This window comes from Carcharodon carcharias, chromosome 2 (genome assembly GCF_017639515.1).
Source record: "Carcharodon carcharias isolate sCarCar2 chromosome 2, sCarCar2.pri, whole genome shotgun sequence".
Lineage (NCBI taxonomy): Eukaryota > Metazoa > Chordata > Chondrichthyes > Lamniformes > Lamnidae > Carcharodon > Carcharodon carcharias.
Genome location: NC_054468.1, coordinates 151,839,281 through 151,860,041, shown reverse-complemented (window position 1 = coordinate 151,860,041; position 20,761 = coordinate 151,839,281). Strand labels below are relative to the sequence as shown.

General features: G+C 43.7%; 1 protein-coding gene across 1 annotated transcript in view; it reads right to left on the bottom strand.

The window, feature by feature from the left end:
- The window catches only part of tulp4a (TUB like protein 4a), a 491,793-nt gene that overhangs the window by 133,178 nt on the left and 337,854 nt on the right, over positions 1-20,761 (bottom strand). Inside the window, exon 7 of the mRNA XM_041217482.1 lies at positions 13,651-13,875. Within this exon, the coding sequence (XP_041073416.1) occupies positions 13,651-13,875 (225 nt within the window). The remainder of the gene's footprint in view (positions 1-13,650; positions 13,876-20,761) is intronic.

Sequence of the window (20,761 nt, the reverse complement as noted above, 5' to 3'; positions counted from 1 at the left end):
TCACCACCCCACTAACATGCCCCTCCGCCTTCAGAGATCTATGGACACACATGCCAAGGTCCCTTTGTTCCTCAGAACTCCCTAGTGCCATGCCGTTCATTGAATACTTGCTTGTCAAATTACTCCTTCCAAAGTGTATCACCTCACACTTTTCAGGGTTAAATTCCATCTGCCACTTATCTGCCCATTTGACCATCCCATCTATTATATCTTCCTGTAGCCCAAGACACTCAATCTCACTGTTAACCACCCGGCCAATCTCTGCATCATCTGCAAACTTACAAATCCTACCCCCCCCCACATATGATCTATGTTGTTTATATAAATGACAAATAATAGGGGACCGAGCACAGATCCCTGTGGTACACCACTGGATACTGGCTTCCAATCACTAAAGCATCCTTCTGTCATCACCCTCTGCCTCCTACAACTAAGCCAATTTTGAATCCACCTGATAAATTACCATATATCCCATGAGCATTTGCCTTCTTCATAAGTCTCCCATATGGGACCTTGTCAAAGGCTTTGCTGAAATCCATATAAACTGCCTTAATGGAGATTAGTTTGGGAATTCGTTAAAAGTTATGATAGTAGAAATTTGTAGCCATGTATATATATTTAACTTGTGTAAATTAATAAAATGTTTCATTTATTTTAATATAAAACCTTTCAAAAGCTGGTGGTCTGATTCCTGAATTCAGAGTTGCATCTCAAACATGCCACTTAAAAATATAAGTTATGACAGTTGTTTAAAGTTTCTGTCTGGGAGCTTTAAATAACTCAGCTTTACCAACTGCTGGGTCATAACACCCAGTCATTCCACCACCACACCCCCCCCCCCCACCGTCATGTGTCAAGTGCTCTCTTCTCAAATGGTTCCCCCCACAAGCAGTATGTCTCTGTGTACCCTTTCCCCTGGGTTCCATTCCCATTGAATGGCCCCACCCCATCAAACCTTTGCCTTCCAGACCCTTCCCTTGCCTATGTCTTGTCTCACCAACCCCCACCCCCAATCAATCCTTTGCTCTTCAACCACCACCCACGTCCCCTGCCTTCCCACTGCTCTTGCATGTGAAACGTTGGCTTTGACCCCCACCCTCGAGTTCCTGCTAATTTGGCCTGATCAGCCGTGGCACAGAGTCAGAGCAGCCATGCGCGCAATGCAGTGAAAGGTAGGCGAACACTGCGCATACATACCTCGAGGTGACGAGTGACATGGTGCTTCACGCCACTTATATGTGGTCATGAATCACCCCGGTCTAATAAGCCACCAGCGTGCTCATTTGATCTGGGGCCGCGATTCCAACAAGCTGGGTTTTTAATGAGTATTCATGAGATTCAAATGTCTTCAAATGCAGCTCCTGACTTGGCGCAGCGGAAAGTCGGGAGTGGAAAATTCATTTTTACGTCAACTGGAAATTGACTTTTGGGTACTCGCCAAATTTTTCCATCCTGCCTGCCACGATACCCGCCACTGCCGGGACCAGAAAATCCCACCCACTGACTCGAATCAACAATTCTTAGCAAAAATTGTCTACATTTTTTTAAATCTGGGCTCAATGGTCTCAAATGAAATGACTAATGAGGAGATATCAGCTTGTATATGCTGTAGCATTTGGAAAACTTCAGGCAAGAGCCTGGAAAAATCCCAAACTCATAACAGCCACACGGCTTAAGATTCTATAAAGCCTGAGTACTAAGCAGGACTGCTGAATGGTATTGTAACTTGCACAACATGTTAAAAGCAGGAACGCAGATTGAATTCATTTCATATGCATTGCCTGAGAAATACCCTTAGGAACCACTGACAACACAGAGTCCCCAACACAGAAATACTGCAGCTTTCTAACTCAAAATATCATGGTCATGTCATTAGAATAGATGATAATCATCAACACAAGATGCACTGTATAGTGTCAGTAGACCCATTGGGTGGCCAAAAATAAGATACAAAGATTCATGCAAGAGAGAAATCGTTTCATTCCGGATTGATATCAAACAATCTTTGGATTGGATTGGATTCAATCAGGATTGACTTCAAACAATCAAGCAGCACCTGGCGCCGAACCTAGAGCACAGAAATTTGAAGAACCAAGTCTTCAAATTGTCACAGGAACAAATATGCAGCCGTAGCTCCTGCATCACTAAATTACAACCTATGATGTCCCCACTGCAATCAGCAACCTCGTGTTGGACCGTACTCCCATTTAAAGACTTACATCAGACGAACAATAGACGCAAATCACTGGCAACAATGCAAAGTCAAAGAACTACACCATGATGATACACTATTATCCATGGAAGAAATTGCAACTTCTGATGATTTCTAACATTTGCACTGAAGTCAGATTTGCCAGAGTTCTTGTTTTAGAGTCTAAACAATGCTGTTACATAAAAGGAAGATTGTAATATTTGATGGTCCAACATTTTGAATTTAACTCAAGAAATGGCAATGGAAAGAACAGAATTACCAAGAGACGCATGGTATTTTGTAAGAAATAAATAGTTTTCCAGTTTTACATAAGTTCTTGGGGACCAAGATGAGGGAACCACCTCTTGAATTTGGACATTGGAGGGTTGGGGATGTAGGGAAGGGAGAGGAGAGGCAAATTCCAGTGTCTGAGGTTAAGTTGCAGGATGTCACAGAAAAGGATGGAAAACCACATGTCATCCCTCAGATCCACAAAGTATTAATAAATCTGATCTTAAAAATGATAGAATGAAGCAAATTGCTCACAAATTCAGTCAGTTTTTCAAGTTGACTGCTTTGCAAATTCCATGATGTATGTCCAGCCATCTAGATTGTGTGCCCCAGTGATATCTGGTAAGATGTGAATTGTTACTGTGATATAGAGAATACAATCTGAGCCCCAACAGAATATTGCTCTCTAAATAAGCTTGAACAGAGAAATTTGGTTGAAAGGTACCAAAGGACCAGTGCAAAATGAAAGTCAGCTGAAGATAGTTCTGCACTAAAACAAATAAAACAGTTACAAGACTGAAAACTTGTCGAATTTATTCTTTAGGCACTACCTGAAAGATGCACAAGATTCTCTCCTAACAGCTGGGAGGCTCTGCAGCACAGAGAATGTTTATATGGTCATTTGGAAAGGTAACATTATATTTGTTCCTGTGAAGGCTTCAACAATTTACAGGAAAATGGGTTCCTGAAAAGGACAGAATGAACTCACTCTTGAAATGAAGTAGTGATACTGGATGGGCTAACAATTGATAGACAGGGTATTAGAAGCACTGACTGTACTTACAGTAGATAAGTCACCAGGACCAGATGGAATACGTGTAAGGATGCTGGGGGAAGTAAGGTTAGGAATTGTGGAGGTCCTGGCCATAATCTTTCAATCCTCCCTACATACTGGAGGGGGGGGGTGGGGGGTGATGCCAAAGGACTGGAGAATTGCAAATGTTACACCCATTTTAAAAATCATGCATAAGGATAAATCAAGCAACTATAGGCCAATCACTTTAATCTCAGTGATGGGAAAGCTTTTAGGAATGGTAATTTAGAATGCAATTAACAGTCACTCAACAAGTGTGGATTAATTAATGATTGCCCGTATCTATTTGATAAAGGTAAATCATGATTAACTAAGTAAGTTATGTTTTATTTGTGGGATAAAAGGGTGAAACCTGGATCTAGCTTCACTTTAAAGAATGCTGCCTGCAAGTCTATGGGTTTGTTTGCATACCTGCATTCTCACGAGGTTTTTTGACTCTTGAAGGAGAAAAACTGGACTGTTGCCGAGCAACAGGGGCCCCGCAGACACAGAGAAACAGAAAACAGTTTGAGCTCAGTTGGTGGTAATGCTCTAAGGTGGAGGAAGCAGTTTAAGTCTCTCTAGCTAGGCATACGAACAGATTGCTGAGGAAAATAAGTCTAAGAATCTCAGATGAGTTGCTCTAAAGTTGAAGTAACAGTGAATGTCGAGTGAGTTCTGGATCTCAAGGGGGATACACCAAGTTTTCAGCAGTCTGCTGGGAGAAGGAACTGCAGGGAGCAGGTCCTAAAGGGAAAAGAGAAATGTCCCAAGAAGACCTTTAAGTTAAGTCAAATGACAAGGGCAGGAATCTGGAGCAAGATCCTGGAGGAAGTGAAAGCAAGGAGCAGAGGGAAAGGCTCTGATTTAAAGAGAAAAAGCTGCAGGGAGCAGACTCAAAGCAAAATAGGCTTGCAAGAAGCCAGGAGATCCAAGGAGACAGCCAAAGGTCGGTGACTCCTTATTATGGCCTGTGAAGCAGTGCTGTTTTGTTGGCACAGCTGAATACCTAAGAGTATGTGAAAGGCAAAGCTTGAATGCACTTGGCGACCCAGGGAAGAGAAACAGCAGAAGGAGAGGTTAAAACCCTGGGGGAGGTAGACCCTTGTGGAAGACGTCTGAGAGAAAGCTTCATTTGGCAGAAGATTCTAAAGCGAGTTCTTGGAGAGTGGAGACCCTCATGTGAAAGACAGAGGCCAGAATTTTACGTTCGTCTGTTGGGCGGGCCCAACCGACTCGGCAGCTGGCGAAACGGGCTGCGCCGCATTTTCTGCGGGTGGGCCAATTAAGGCACACACCGTGGCTTTGCGACTCCCGTGGAGAACGGGAAAATAGTCACAGGGGCGGGCGGCCTCAGACTGCCGGTTCCAATGGGCAGCCGGGAGCCTGTTTAAAGAGTGGCCAGGTAGCCTGCTTGAAGCAGTGCACAATGGCCACTCAGAAATCAAGAAATGTTGCATGGAGGGCAAAGGAGGAAGAGGTGGAGGAAGAGGGGGGCAGGCTGCAGGAGAAGCCAGATTTCCCCCCAGATTTTCGGATGCATGCCTTGCTGTCCTCCTGCAAGAGGTGAGAGACTGGCATCAGATTCTGTATCCTGAGGATGGAAGGAGTAGGGCCCCCATGTCACCAGCCAGGTGTGGGAGAATTGGGAGCAGGTAGGTGAGGCTGTAAGTGCCCATGATGACATCTGGCACACTGGCACACAGTGCAGAAAACGATTCAATGATTTGCTGCACTCAGGACGGGTGAGTACCATTTGACCCAGAAGGCAGCCTTAGCCTTTGACCCCCCAAACAAACCAAGTATTGCTGTCATTATTGCATAGGGCATCTGTCGCACGCTGGGTGGGCAAATGGGTACTGACAATGCTTACATCAGCCTTAGTAGTTGAGGAGAAGAAGGGATTTCCCTGCAGCATATGTTGGTTTCTGTGGTATTTGAGCAGTTTAGGGACAAGCTGCAGGGGAGGCCGGTAGACACATACTCAGAACTGCAACACGTCATTTTGATGGTAATGAGATGGTCCAGGGGGTGCCTCACGGTCTTTTGGGCAAGTCCCATCTGTTGGCAACGGCGCCGCACCTATTTGCTCCTCCTTGCCATGGGCGCTAGGACCCGTGTGCTATTCAAAGTGATGGACGCCGAATGTGTCCAAGGGGAGGGGGTTGGGACCAGCCGCACTATCTTCTGGGGTCTCATCACTAGTTGTGTGGACAGGAGCCACTAGAGGCCTCAGATGGGCCACTGTGGTTGGAGTACGGCGTGCACGTGGAGAGTACATGAGCGAGCTGCCCCAATAAATCCTCTTCTCTGTTTTGCAGGCAATAAGTAACTACAATGCCTAGGAGCGCCTGAGGACTGGAGGTGAGCGCACCCTCCGCCAGCGCCTCACATCCTTCGAGGAGCAGGCCATGAAGCTGGGCAGGAGGCCAGGGCGGCGAGGCTGGGGTCCAGCAGGCAGGTAGTTGAGGTCCACAGTCCCATCCACTCTGTCTGCCCACCATCTAAACCACTGATGGTTGCTGCAATCGTTAATGCTGCAACAATGCTCATTCACAGACTGAGACATTCTGACGTTTGAGTCATACAGGAAGAACCCTCGACCCCTTGAGGAATAGCATCTCCACCACCTTCCAAAGTTACCTTATCCCATTTGTGACCACTATCCCTACGCTCTAACATACCATTGGATCGCGGCTGCACAGCTAAAGACTTATTCCATTCTAGGGGGCTTGGGACCTCCTGCACCCTTTCAGCCAGTGCGCCCCACATTACTTTGTCCAAAAGATCCTCAGCACCTCAGCGGTGAACCTCATGGCACTCAACTTAGATGAATGCCACCACGTTACTCATTCCTGCGCCAAGGGGAAACGTTGCCTCCTGGCCACCGGGTCTATGCCCCTCCTTACGGAATGAAGGGCAATAATATGACTTCTCAATCTCCTGCATTCGGCAGAAAATGTCACAACTGTTTGAGATGTTTCCTCAGCCCTGCAACTATCCAGGCAACAATGCATCCACATCAGGTACCCCTGCACTCTCCCCACTTCTATGGTCCATGTGGCATTCATGAGGCCATCTGTCCAGCCTGTCTGCATGTGCGTTTAATGGTAGGGGCCCGTCTTGACTCATTTCCACTTCACCAATGTGCTTCTCCTTAGGGTCTTTGAGGGTGAGCGACTTATGAGGCTCCATCACAGGCTCCACGGGCCAGAGGACACCCGCCAAGGTCATCTAGGCCAATAGGACAGCGGAGTCAGCAGGCTGTCTCACAAGCCACTCCGAGCAATGGGGCGGCACCTGGACATAGCACCCGCAAATGTAAGCACATTCGGCACTCAACGGGTATGTCACTGGTGATTTTTTGTTGGCCTTAGAATAGGGACCCATTTTTATATCATTGTGAATTAATCATGTGTGCTTTAATTTTGGACACAATAAAGTCCACCTTTGTTACCATGGCTGAGGGTCTTTTCATTGTGGTGCTTTTTTCTTTTTCACATAATTATCATGAGAGCTTGAGTGGACATCGATGTTTCTGTACTAAGGCCTTATTTGCAGCTGATAAGGTGGAAGATGAAGCACCTAAGTGCCACGTGTGGAAGTTCCAGGCAATGCTGTTCCTGCTGACCCATGTGTGTGGAGCTAGCTGAAGGTTTTTTGGATTAAATTGTCCTGGGTGTCCCTGCCTCCTTGGTGTAAACGGGTGTCGTCGTTGTGCCCCTCATCATTGCCCTGTGCTTCCTCATCCTCTGAGGCACTGCTGGATTCATCATGTGCAGCCTCATCCAGGGCGTCAAGGTCTTCATCGTCAATTCCATCTCCCCTTTCCAGCGCAAGATTGTGCAGGGTGCAGCAGACTACCATGATCAGAGAGACGCAATCTGGGGGGTACTGGAGTGCGCCCCGTGAGCGGTCAAGGCAACAGAAGCGCATCTTGAGAAGACCGATGGCTCTCTCCACCACAGCCCTTGAAGTGCCCTGGCTCCTATTGAACTGCTGCTCAGCTTCTGTTCTTGGACGGCGTAGTGGCGTCATGAGCCACCTTGTCACCCAGCAGCCAACCATCCAGCCAAGCCGGAGCACTGAAGAGCCCCGGCACCTGGGAATGTCTGAGGAAGCAGGTGTCATGGGAGCTGCCTGGGAACCTTGCACAGACTTGTAGAAACAGCATCCTGTGATCACACACTATCTGCACGTTCATGGAGTGGAAGCCCTTCTTGTTGACGAAGGCACCGGGCTCACCTGCTGGCGCCCTGATGGCCACATGTGTGCAGTCTATTGCACCCTGGATGCAGGGGAAGTCAGCAATGGCTGCGAAGCCTCTGGTTTGCTGTGCCTGACTTGCCTGGTCGAGAGTAAGTGGACGAAGGTGGATACCCGTCTGAACAGAGCATCTGTAACCTGCTTGACACAAGTGTGGACAGCTGATTGGGAGAAACCGCAAAGATCACCCACCGAGCCCTGGAAGGAGCCAGAGGCATAGAAGTGGAGAACAAAAACAAAAATACCTGGAAAAACTCAGCAGGTCTGACAGCATCTGCGCAGAGGAACACAGTTAACGTTTCGAGTCCGTATGACTTTAGCATAGAAGTGGAGGGCAGCTGTGAGCTTCAGAGCTGCTGGCATGGGATGTCCTCCCAGTTAGGGGAGATCTCAGCACCAATCATCCAACAGATATAGTTGACTGTCTCCCTTGAGAGTCAGAGCCTCCTTCGGCACTGCACCTCAGTCATATTGAGGTAGCTGCTTCGCCGCCTGTATACCCTGGCAGCAGGATAGTGGCGTCATCTGTGGCCCCTGGCACCTTGGACAACATCTTGGCCTTGCGCCCCTTGTGCCTGCGCCTGGACACCCAAAGGTGGCTCCCCTGGAGGCTGATTGTTCAGTCCTGGCCTCCTCCTTATTCTATCCCTCCCTTCCTCCTCAGGAGAGCTAAATGGAGGCCTCCGGAAAGCTGCAAGTTCGAAAAAGAATGCTGTCTGCAGACTGGTTTCAAATTACACAAAAATCTCTTTGACATCGATGAGAACCAGTAACAATCACACAGGCAAGTTTTAAACACTTTCATCAATTATAACTTCATGTAAAACATGAACAACCCCTCTGAGTCAACATATCCTGACATTTTGTCAAAAGTTTTCTTAAATAATCTCCTACCCGCCTGCCGGTAGGCCCGTGCGCCGACCCGAAGTTCAAAATCCTGGACAATTGGCACGTTAAGGGCCTTAACGAGCCCTTCAATTAATGAGCCCGCCCACCAAAATATCGCGATGCCGCATGCTGACATCAGCGTGCAGTATTTTACGCGCTGATGTGCGGGCTACACCATTTCAGAGTGTGGTGTGTCTGACCACAGGCCGCCTATTGGTTTAAATGGACTGTGTACTTATAGTGAACATTAGAGTAAAAGATAGCTTTTGTAACTTGTGTTATCCTTATGAATCTGTATATATCTGTAAAGGTATAGTTGCAGGTGAAGGAGTATTGTGATATAGTTCATCTTTTCTTGCTAAATAAATGTTTTATTCTTTTGTTAAAAGTACATCAGCTGATTCCTGTAAATCTGTTCAGTAGCTGCCCTCCACATTTCTAAACAAAAATTAGGATCTATCAAGCTGGGTTCTACCCTGGGATCTGAGTTGTCCTTTAGTAACATTAGCTGGGGTCAAAACAGTGTACATGATCTTTCAAAAGGTGTAGTGCCACAAAATAGGCTACCAAAAAGCTTGAAGGTCATGGATTAAAAGGGACAGTGGCAGGATGGGTATGATGTTGGCTGAGTGACAGGAAAAAGGATAGTGGTTAACAGTTGTTTTCAGACTAGAGAAAGACATACAGTGGGGTTCCTCAAGGGCTGGCAATAGGACCATCGCTTTTCTTGATACATAATGATGATTAAGATGTGCAGAGCAGAATTTCAAAATGTACAGATGACACAGAACTAGGAAATATTGTGCACTGTGAGAAAGATAGCAAGAGACTTCAGCAGGCTGGTGGAATGGGTGGGGGGGGAGCACATGGCAGATGAAGTTTAATGGAGAGAAGTGTGAGCTCATGCATTTTGGTAGGAAGAACAAGGAGAGGCAATACAAAATAAAGGGTACAATTCTAAATAGAGTGCAGACACCTGTGGATATATGTGCAGAAACCATTGAAGGTAACTGGACAAGTTGAGAATGTGCATACAGGCTTTAAATAGAGGCAGGGAGTACAAAAATAAGGAAGTTATGACAAATCTGAATAAAACACTGGTTCTGCCTCAACTGGAGTGTTGTGCCCACTGGGCATCATACTTTAGGAAGGATGACTTTAGCGGAATGGTTCCAGGGATGAATTTTCTTTTTCAGTTACATGGAAAGATTGGAGAAGGTGGAGTTGTTCTCCTTAGAGAAGATTAAGAGGAGATTTGATAGAGGCATTCAAAATCATGAGGTGTCTAGACCGAGTAGACAGAAAGAAACTGCTCTCACTGCCAGATGGATCAAGAGCCAGATACACTGACTAAAGGTGATTGGGAAAAGAAGTAATGGTGATATAAAGAAGAATTATTTTACATAGCAAATGATTAGGATCTGGAATGCACTGCCTGAGAATGTGGTGGAGGCAGATTCCATCATAAGTAGCACAAAGTCTAGCTCAACAGAGCACTTAACTCATGGAATTTGATGTTTTAAAAAATTCTTTCACGGTATGTGGGCATCACTGGCGAGGCCAGCATTTTTACTGCCCATCCTTAATTGCCCTTGAGAAGGTGGTGGTGAGCTGCCTTCTTGAATCACTGCAGTTCACGTGGTGTAGATACCCCTAAAGTGCTGTTTGGGAGGGAATTTCAGGATTTTGACTCAGCAATTGTGAAGGAATAGCAATATAGTCCAAGGTAGGATGGTGTATGGCTATAATTCCAAGGCAGGATTGTGTGTGGCTTGGAGGGGAACTTGCAGATGGTGGTGCTCCCATGAACCTGCTGCCCTTGGCCTTCTAGGTGGTAGAGGTCACGGGATTGGAAGGTGCAGTCAAAGGAGCCTTATGAGTTGCTGCAGTGCATCTTGTAGATGGTATACACTGACACCAATGTACGTTAGTGGTGTAGGAAGTGGATATTGGAGGTGGTGGATGGGATGCCAATCAAGTGAACTCCTTTGCCCTGAAGTACTTCTTGAGTGTTGACGGCATTGCACTCATCCAGGCAAGTGAAAAGTATTCCATCACACCCCTGACTTGTGCCTTGAGATGGTGGACAGGAAGGAAGCGAGTTACTCTCCGCAAATTCCCAGCCTCTGACCTGCTCTTGTAGCCAGAGTATTTATATGGCTGTTTAAGTTCAGTTTCTGGTCAAAGGTAACCCCCAGCATGTTGATAGTGGGGGATTCGACAATGGCAATGTCACTGAATGTCAAAGGGAGATGGTTGTATTCTTTCTTTTTGGAGATGGCACTTATGTGGCATGAGTGTTATTACTTGCCACTTATCAACTCAAGCCTGAATGTTGTCCAGGTCTCAGTGCATATGGGCACAGACTGCTTCAGTATCTGAGGCATCGCGAATGGTGCTAAACATTGTGCAATCATCAATGAACATCCCCACTTCTGACCTTGTGATGGAAGGAAGGTCATTGATGAAACAGCTGAAGATGGTTGGGCCTAGATACTACCCTGAGGGACTCCTGCAGTGATAGCCTTGGACTGAGATGATTGACCTCCAACAATTACAACCATCTTCCTTTGTGCTAGGTATCACTCCAGCCAGTGGAGAGTTTTCCCCCTGATTCCCATTGACTCCAGTTTTGCTAGGGCTCCTTGATGCCCCATTTGATCAAACGTGGTCACTATCACCTCACCTCTTGAGTTCAGCTCTTTTGTCCATATCTGGACTAAGGCTGTAATGAGGTCAGAAGCTGGATGGCCCTTGCGGAACCCAAACTGAGCGTCACCCAGCAGGTTTTTTCTGAGTAAGTGCTGCTTGATAGCACTGTTAATGACTCCTTCCATCACTTTGCTGAGTGAGGGAATTCAGTTCAGCGAGGGAAGAGGTGCTGTTCTGATATTTTACAAAACGAGGAGTGGTCTGAGGAGGGAGCTGGAGCAAACAAGACCTGACAGCTGCAATCTAGAGGCACTAATTAGGTGAGTAGATACGCGATTGGTGAGTTTTAAGTTTTTTTTCTCTAAACTAGGACAGTAGATTAAATAGGACTAGAAAATACAAGTACTGTATCAAAGTTATAGCTTAACTAGTTAAACAACTTAATATAACTATTAATATCTGTTAAAAATACTTCATTTAAATAAATGAAGACTAATCCAAGATATGGCAGAGCAGGTTATATGTTTGCACTGCATAATGTGGGGGTTTGTGGGTGGCGAGATCAAACATATTTCCATCTTGAACTTCTCTAGCTCAAGAGTCATAGAGCTGGAGCATGAGTTTGAGAGACTCTGACACATAAGGGAAGGGAAGGAATTTCTGGACAGTCTTAAATAGTATATAGTCAATTCCCAGAGGAAAAAACAGATTCAGAAAAGGAAGGTGTTAGGGAGGGTATAGGAGAGGTTGAGGAGGAAGTCCCACAAACACTGGTCCAGTCCAGCAGTAAGATGTATGCTTTGCAGGTGGGACACCACAATATAGACCAAGGCACCATGGTTCAGAAGGCAGGAAGAGCAGAAAATAAATATGGTAGCAATGGGCAACTTGATAGTTAGGTGGATAGGTCTGCAGCCAACAACAATAATCTCAAAGAATGGCCTGTGTAAAAAGCAGGACCTCGAGGGCAATATTGCCTGAGCCACATGCACACTGGTACAACATCAGACAAGTCAGGAGAATTAACATTAAAGGGCTGATGTGAGAATGAGGGGTTCCTTTTCATGGAACATTGACACCAGTTTTGGGACAGGAAAGAACTGTACCGATAGAACAAGAAACACCTGAACAGGGCTGAAACTGGTGTTCTAGAGGAAAGAGGTAGCAAAGGCTTCACACTAGTAAGACACATCCACAAGAAACATAAGCTTCTAAGTGCAATCAAAATGGAAGGAAAGCATAGACTCAAATAAAGTAAGGGAGAACATCATTGGCAAGGGAATAAATAGTTATAGAATCGGAGTCTGAAAAGATGGTTAAACATAAAGTGAGAGAAAATCCTATTAAAAATGACTTAAAATGTCTGAACAGCAATATACACAATGTCTAATAAAATAGGAGAGTTGGAGGCAATCATGCATTAGGACAAACTAGACATAGTAGGATTACTGAGACATGGCTGTCAAATCAAGACTGGCAATTAAACTTTGCAGGGCATAACATATTTAGAAAAGATAGGAAAATAGAGGTGGTGGATTAACTGTACTTATTTGGAATAACACAATTGCAGTATAAAAAAAGGACGCAAGACAAAAACGGAATCCACACAGATAGAGATGAAAGATAATAAAGGATTAATCACACTAATAGGTGCTGTCAACAGATGAGTTAACAGTGGAAGGGAGATAGAAAAAGAAATATGCAGACAAATTAGGGAACATTAGGGACACTGGATGCATGTGGGGGCATAGGTTGACATGAGATGGCATGAACAGGGATGAGGCTAGAAGGCCTGATTCAACAAGAGAACAGAGGCAGGCCTTTTTACCAGCCTGCCTCGGCACTTGGCAGCCACTGATTTGCAACTGGGGAGTGCTGGATCTGATTCTATTCTGCACCCACCTCCCCCCTCAACGAGAAAAGCATCATTGGGAACACGTTTGCCCGAGACGGTTGTGCTGAACCAGTAAATTTCCCGACTTGAGCTATCCACCTCTAAGATGAAAATTCAGCCATTCTCAGAACCGAAGAACAGGTTTTTAACTGCTGAGGTTCCAACACCCTCAAAACAGGTAAGACAAAAATAAGCCTAGGTAATTTTATATTCCTTGCAATTATCCTGAACAGCAGATTTTGTCAGGATGACTTCCCACATTATAAAATAGCTCTGGATTAGATATGTAGAAACATAGAAAGATTTTCAGCACAGGTGGCGGCCATAATATTCATGCAAGACAAAAGTCTAATCGCACCTTCCAACTCTTGGTCTGAGTCAGAGGGAGGTAACTGAAAGCAACCACAATGTTAAATATTAACCATTAAGTAAGGAACCACAACCATTCAATTATTTGATGAGACATCAGTATTGAAAAATGCTGAGTTATGATCTGAGCAAACAAGGGGAAATTGAAATAATAACACTTGAAGGGTGTTCTTGCACTAATTGTATTTCAAGTGAACATGATACTGAGTATTAATCTTACGCCATGTGTTGCCCGAATTAACTTTTTAAAATATCTCGTTTGATCTCATAAAATTTTTGATGTTTTAAAGTAAAAATAGTAAATACCTTAATTGTTGATACAAATGCAGCAGTGAGGTATGAGCAAAGACGAGGTGGCAGTGTTAATTTACTGAAGTCTTTCTCATCACGCAGAGAAATAGCTATAGACTGTTGACATAATAATTGCAAGTTGGCAATCTTGTGCTCCACTCGAACAACATACAATGCAGGTCCAGAAGCAAGGAACAAACGTGAGTCACGGTGACCCCAGCAGATGGCTGTAATGGGACGCTGAGAAAAAAAAGGGTACAATGTTGCTGTTTTGCACAATTCAAGGCATTTAAATAACTTTATCTCGTCTTTTTCCATATGTAGGATACACAGCAAATGATAGACAAAATGTACAAGACTGGAGGCTGACTAAAGAGCATGGGCAGTTCTGTGGTTGGGCAACACTGAGTAGACTGACAAATTTTGGTAGCATGCTATGTGGGGGTAGGTGAAGAGAAGGTGCTGAAGTTTGCATCAAACTCTATTTTGCAAATTAAATATTGCCAATGCAGGTTTGTAAGTTAAGTTTCTGAAGTTTGTGATGTTTGAAATGTGGGTTTTCAGCTTTCGCAGCATTTGATATTTTGCAGTAAGGAGGGAAGATTTGGGACTATTATTATTAAGAAGGGGTTTCTGGTGTTTGTAGGAGAATCTGGGGTTCAGCAATACTCTAGAGGCAGAAAAGGGAGTCGTTGAATCTGAGTGAGAGAGAAATGAACCAGATTTTTCCCTGGTTTATGCCATTCCTGTAGTCAGGATAATGCCCCATGGCCTTCCCAACATTTTTTTTAGCAAGCCCAGGAATCCAACAAAAAAACCCGTTTTGATTTTGGTCTACTTCAGAAGGAGCTAGAATGATTTCCCACAGCTTTGACTACAAACTCCAAATGGATTTATAAAACACAGCCAGTTCTGATGAAATCAAAAATAAAAGCAAAAAACTGCGGATGCTGGAAATCCAAAACAAAAACAAAGATAAAAATACCTGGAAAAACTCAGCAGGTCTGACAGCATCTGCGGAGAGGAACACAGTTAACATTTCGAGTCCGTATGACTCTTCAACAGAACTAAATAAAAATAGAAGAGGGGTGAAATATAAGCTGGTTTAAGGGGCGGTGGGAGGGCCAGTGATAGGTGGACATTGCCAAAAGATGTCATAGGCAAAAGGACAAAGAGATGTTGACGGTGGTGATATTAGCTAAGAAATGTGCTAATAGGTGACATTAAGGGTAGAAAGCAGGACGACCAAGGTACAGATAGCCCTAGTGGGGGTGGGGTGGGGTGGGGGGAAGGGATCGAAATAGGCTAAAAGGTAGAGATAAAACAATGGATGGAAATACATTTAAAAATCATGGAAATAGGTGGAAAAATAAAAATCTATATAAATTATTGGAAAAAAGGGGGATCAGAAAGGGGGTGGGGATGGAGGAGAGAGTTCATTATCTAAAATTGTTGAACTCAATATTCAGTCCGGAATGTTGTAAAGTGCCTAGTTGGAAGATGAGGTGCTGTTCCTCCAGTTTACATTGAGCTTCACTGGAACATTGCAGCAGGCCAAGGACGGACATGTGGACATGAGAGCAGGGTGGAGTGTTGAAATGGCAAGGTCTGGGTCATGCTTGCAACAGACCGAAGGTCTGAAAGTTCATCGAACTTAAATGTTTACCCTAACTTTCTCATTGCATGGATCTGGCTTAACCTGCTGGATGCTTCCATCATTTTCTGTTTATATCCCTGAATATTAACTTTTACATGGAACTTTGTTGCTGGCCAGCTGCAGAGTTTCTCTATGGCTAATGCATTGCTCTGATGGCTTCAAAGTTCCCAACATGGCAGGTGAAGAAAACTGTTTCTTAAAAAAAAAATGACCAGTCTAACGGAAATGTCAAAATATGTCACCTAAACTCTGAATGAGCTTGTTAATCAAACATTTCAGAAAGGAGGAAGAGAGGAAACAGGGAACTACAGACCTGTAAGTTTGACATCAATAGTAGGGAAAAATGCTAGAATCTATTATAAAAGATGCGATAACTGGACACTTAGAAATTAATGGTAGGATTGGGCAGAGTCATCATGGATTTATGAAAGGGAATTATCTTTGACAAACCTGCCAAGAGTGTTTTGAGAATGTAACTGGCAGAATAGATAAGGGGAAACCAGTGGATGTGATGTATTTGGATTTTCAGAAGGCTTTCCAGATGGTCTCACACAGGAGATCAGTAAGCAAAATTACAACACATGAATTGGGAAGTAACATACAGTTCCTCATAATAAGTTTTTGTCCTGAAAGAACAAGTCCAAAGCAAGTCTTTTTCCACAAGTTGGCTTATTCATCACACAGCTCTTCAGTGGAACAGACTCCCTAGTACCTCCCACACCAGAGTGTTCCAGATGTATCTAATTATACTGTTTTAATTACTCTTTTATTACTGTTTTGATAAGAGAATCAATTCCCATCACCTGTTTTAACTAGTAATTGTCTTTAATAATGTAATTGCTATGCAAAGTAATTATTGATACATTGACAGATTCCCCTCTTCTTTTTAAATTCAAGCTTTTGAAAAATTAAAGAACATTATTTTCAAAACAAACAGAAGGAAATAAAGTCACGTTTTTTCACATTTATAGATCCCACATTTCCTTTTCCAAATATAAACAATTATAAAGCAAAAATATTTATGGGTTTCTTCATTTTGTCAAATTATAACATAAGATGCACCTCTTCCAATACATTTAGTATTTCTTGGAGCAGGCATTTCTTTTCGTAAAACAGTCTGATAGTTGGTGGCTTGTGTCAACATATCGTATCTTAGACAGCTCTCTTCTCTAACATTTCTTTTATGCTGGCCAGGTCTATCCTTAGCCTCTTTTCAGCAACACTTTTCATCGAATGAACATTATCCTAAAAAGATTGGTTGTCAACATAACATTCTATGGGCAAACTTTTCTTACATTGCCCCTTATATTTCTGTCAGTATATTAGATAAGTAAACCCCAATCTATCGCTTCTACTAATAGAAACATAGAAACTGGGAGCAGGAATAGGCCATTCGGCCCTTCGAGCCTGCTCCACCATTCATTATGATCATGGCTGATCATCCAACTCAATTGCCTGCTCCCGCTTTCTCCCCATACCCTTTGATCCCTTTCGCCCCAAGAGCTACATTTAACTCCTTCTTGAAAACATACAATGTTCTGGTCTCAACTACTTTCTGTGGTAATGAATTCCACAGGCTTACCGCTCTCTGGGTGAAGAAATTTCTCCTCATCTCAGTCCTAAATGGTCTACCCCATATTCTCAGACTGTGACCCCTGGTTCTGGACTCCCCCACCATCGGGAACATCCTTCCTGCATCTACCCTGTCTAGTCCTGTTAGAATTTTAAAGGCTTCTATGAGATCCCCCCTCATTCTTCTGAACTCCAGCGAAATAATCCTAATTGACTCAATCTCTCCTCATATGTTTGTCCCGCCATCCCAGGAATCAGTCGAGTAAACCTTCGCTGCACTCCCTCTATAGCAAGTACATCCTTCCTCAGATAAGGAGACCAAAACTGCACACAATATTCCAGGTGTGGTCTCACCAAGGCCCTGTACAATTGCAGCAAGACATCCCTGTTCCTGTACTCAAATCCTCTGGCCTTCTTTACCGCCTGCTGCACCTGCATGCTTACCTTCAGCGACTGGTGTATAAGGACACCCAGGTCTCATTGCACATACCCCTCTCTCAATTTATAGCCATTCAAATAATAATCTGCCTTCCTGTTTTTGCTACCAAAATGGATAACCTCACATTTATCCACATTATACTGCATCTGCCATGCATTTGCCCACTCACTCAGCTTGTCCAAATCACACTGAAGCATCTCTGCATCCTCCTCACAGCTCACCCTCCCACCCAGCTTTGTATCATCTGCAAATTTGGAGATACTGCACTTAATTCCCTCATCTAAATCATGAATATATATTGTGAATAACTGCGGTACCCCACTAGTCACTGCCTGCCATTCAGAAAAAGACCCATTTATTCCTACTCTTTGTTCCTGTCTGCCAACCAGTTTTCTATCCATCTCAATACACTACCCCCAATCCCATGCGCTTTAATTTTACACGCCAATCTCTTATGTGGGACTTCGTCGAAAGCCTTCTGAAAGTCCAAATAAACCACATCCACTGGCTCCCCCTCAATCAACTCTACTAGTTACATCCTCAAAAAATTCTAGTAGATTTGTCAAGCATGATTTTCCTTTTGCAAATCCATGCTGACTCTGTCCGATTCTGCCACTGTTTTCCACGTGCTCAGCTATTAAATCTTTTATAATGGACTCTACAATTTTCCCCACTACCGACGTCAGGCTGCCCAGTCTATAATTCCCTGTTTTCCCTCTGCCTCCCTTTTTAAATAGTGGGGTTAACTTAGTTTCCCTCCAATCAGTAGAAACTGTTCCAGAGTCTGTAGGATCTCAGAAGATGACCACCAATGCATCCACTATTTCTCGGGCCACATCCTTAAGTACTCTGGGATGTAGATTATCAGGCCTTGGGGATTTATCGGCTTTCAATCCCCTCAATTTCCTCAACACCATTTCCCTGCTAATACTGATTTCTTTCAGTTCCTCCCTCTCACTAACCCTGTGTTCCCCAACATTTTTGGTGTGTTATTTGTGTCCTCCTTCGTGAAGACAGAACCAAAGTATGTATTTAGTTGGTCAGCCATTTCTTTGGTCCCCATTATAAATTCCCCTGTTTCTGACTGTAAGGGACCTACTTTTGTCTTCACCAATCTTTTTCTCTTCACACACCTATAGAAACTTTCACAGTCAGTTTTTATGTTCCCTGCAAGCTTACTTTCATACTCTATTTTCCCCTTCTTAATCAATCCCTTGGTCGTCCTTTGCTGAATTCTAAACTGCTCCCAATCCTCAGGTCTGTTGTTTTTTCTGGCCAATTTGTATGCCTCTTCCTTGGATCTAATACTATTTCTAATTCCCCTTGTAAGCCATAGTTTAGCCAACTTTCCTGTTTTACTTTTGCGCCAGACAGGAATAAACAATTGTTGCAGTTAACCCATGCGCTCTTTGAATGTTTGCCATTGCCTATCCACCGTCATCCCTTTAAGTAATGTTTCCCAATCCATCATACCATTGTAGTTTCCTTTATTTAAGATTCAGGGCCCAAGTCTCAGAATCAACTACGTCATTCTCCATCTTGCCTGAATTTCAGCAGCTAAGGTGCTTGCTTTTAACTACCCTTTTTAATTTTCTTGGTCTCCCAAGCCAGCAGGCAATATTTATCATTCTTTTCTACCAAGAATATGATAAACCCTGCTGTGCAAGAATACCCATCTGGAAGATTAGCATGTGAAGCATCACTAAAAATCACCAACCTCATATCTTATAGTCCACCAAAGGCTGGAAACTTGAGTGTACATTCTTTCTGAATTTAATTTCTTTAATGTTTTGTTTGCTGTCAGAACTTGCCCAATCATAGTATGTTTCATCATAGTCCTCAACTCCAACACATCATAATGAGCATCAGGTCTAGTCTGAGTATACAGCCAGTTCAACCACCGATCAAACTTCTCAATTGTTCTGTTTCTTCCTTAGAAGCAGGATCCTCTTCTTGTGAGGATCTAACCTGATTTATAGGGATGCGATTAACATTTTCTAGATAAGATTGTTGATTCAGTGTCACTCCTGACATGCTCTGCTTAATGTTTAAACCTAATGTTTAAAGGCCCTTGAAGCCTAATTGCCAACCTGAATTCCTTCTTTATCTTCTCGATTACCCATTGCTCAAATTCTACAGAACCTCCCCACAGGAAATCAACAACATGCATGAGAAACAATCCTGCTAGTTTCTCCTTATGGTACCAGTAGGACATTGCAGGGTCTGCCTTTAACTGAGTGCAACCCATTTTCAACAGAAAATACCATACACTTGACACATCATTCAATCCATAAACACGCTTGTTCAATTTCCACAGATTTCCTTCTACGTTGCCAGCTTCTTTAGGCAGTTTCAAAAAACTTCTCTTTGAAACTTCTCCTGCAAAAATAAAGCCTTTATATCAATAGATTTGCACTCCCAGGAATATGATGCTAAAATATCTGAAGAATAAATCTTTAAACTCACTTCCCCTGTAATAGGCGAGTCCACCCTGACATCCTGATCCCAGGGTCTTTCTTGAAAACCTTGGGCTACTAATCTCACTTAACCTTGTACAGATCCACCTGTGAGATAGGGCCGGCTGTCCCCATCAGGTATTTCAGTATATACCCCAAATTCCTTCCAGCTTTCCAACTCTTTCTCTTTGGTTTCCTTTATCAGCTTACTTTCCAACATATCAACAGCTACTAAAACCTCTCAGTCATAAGGACTTCTACTTCTATTGACATTCCTAGCTTGTTCTATAGTCCTCTTTCTTGTCAAGCTACAACCTCTACTCACATTCCTTTCTCTTTCTGGACTACTACTATATGATCTTTCTCCCATGCAAGCAGAATCCTGTTCATCAGTTTGTGATTTTTTTTTCTGAGGTCATGACTATTTTCTGGTTCACTTTCAGAACTCATACTGTGCTTTCTGGGCTTCCACATCTTTGGTTTGCCAATCCATGGGTCTTATCTCCTGCCCTTCATCCTGCACATTTAGCCAGTGTTTATATTTGCCTTTCCTGCTCTCCCTATGACAGTGGCATCCCTCCACACACTAGCCCCTTCTGGCATGTATGTTATCTTTGTTCCTACTTTGGGTAGTTGCCCTTTTGGACAAATAGCTTTATCCTGTATCTCAGTGTTACTTTGCTCATTGTCAGTCGACCCTCTATCTGTCATAGTCTGCTCCTCATAGTTGCCCAGTGTGCATGTATGTGAAGTGCACGGTGCCTCTTCACTTTCTATGTCCAGTTCAGAACCTGTAAAGTGCCAATTGTCGGTGCCATTTAACCTCAAAGAATATACCCTAACAGTTTGATTGCTGCGTTGCACAATTACTACTTTTCCATCACTCCAGATCAACTTGCCAGATTCTTTCCACTCTTTCCAGCCTTTCCCATTTGTAATATATCATGTTTCCTTATCTAAGCTGTATTCCTGATGGCCTTATGTAATGTCATAGAGCTCAAT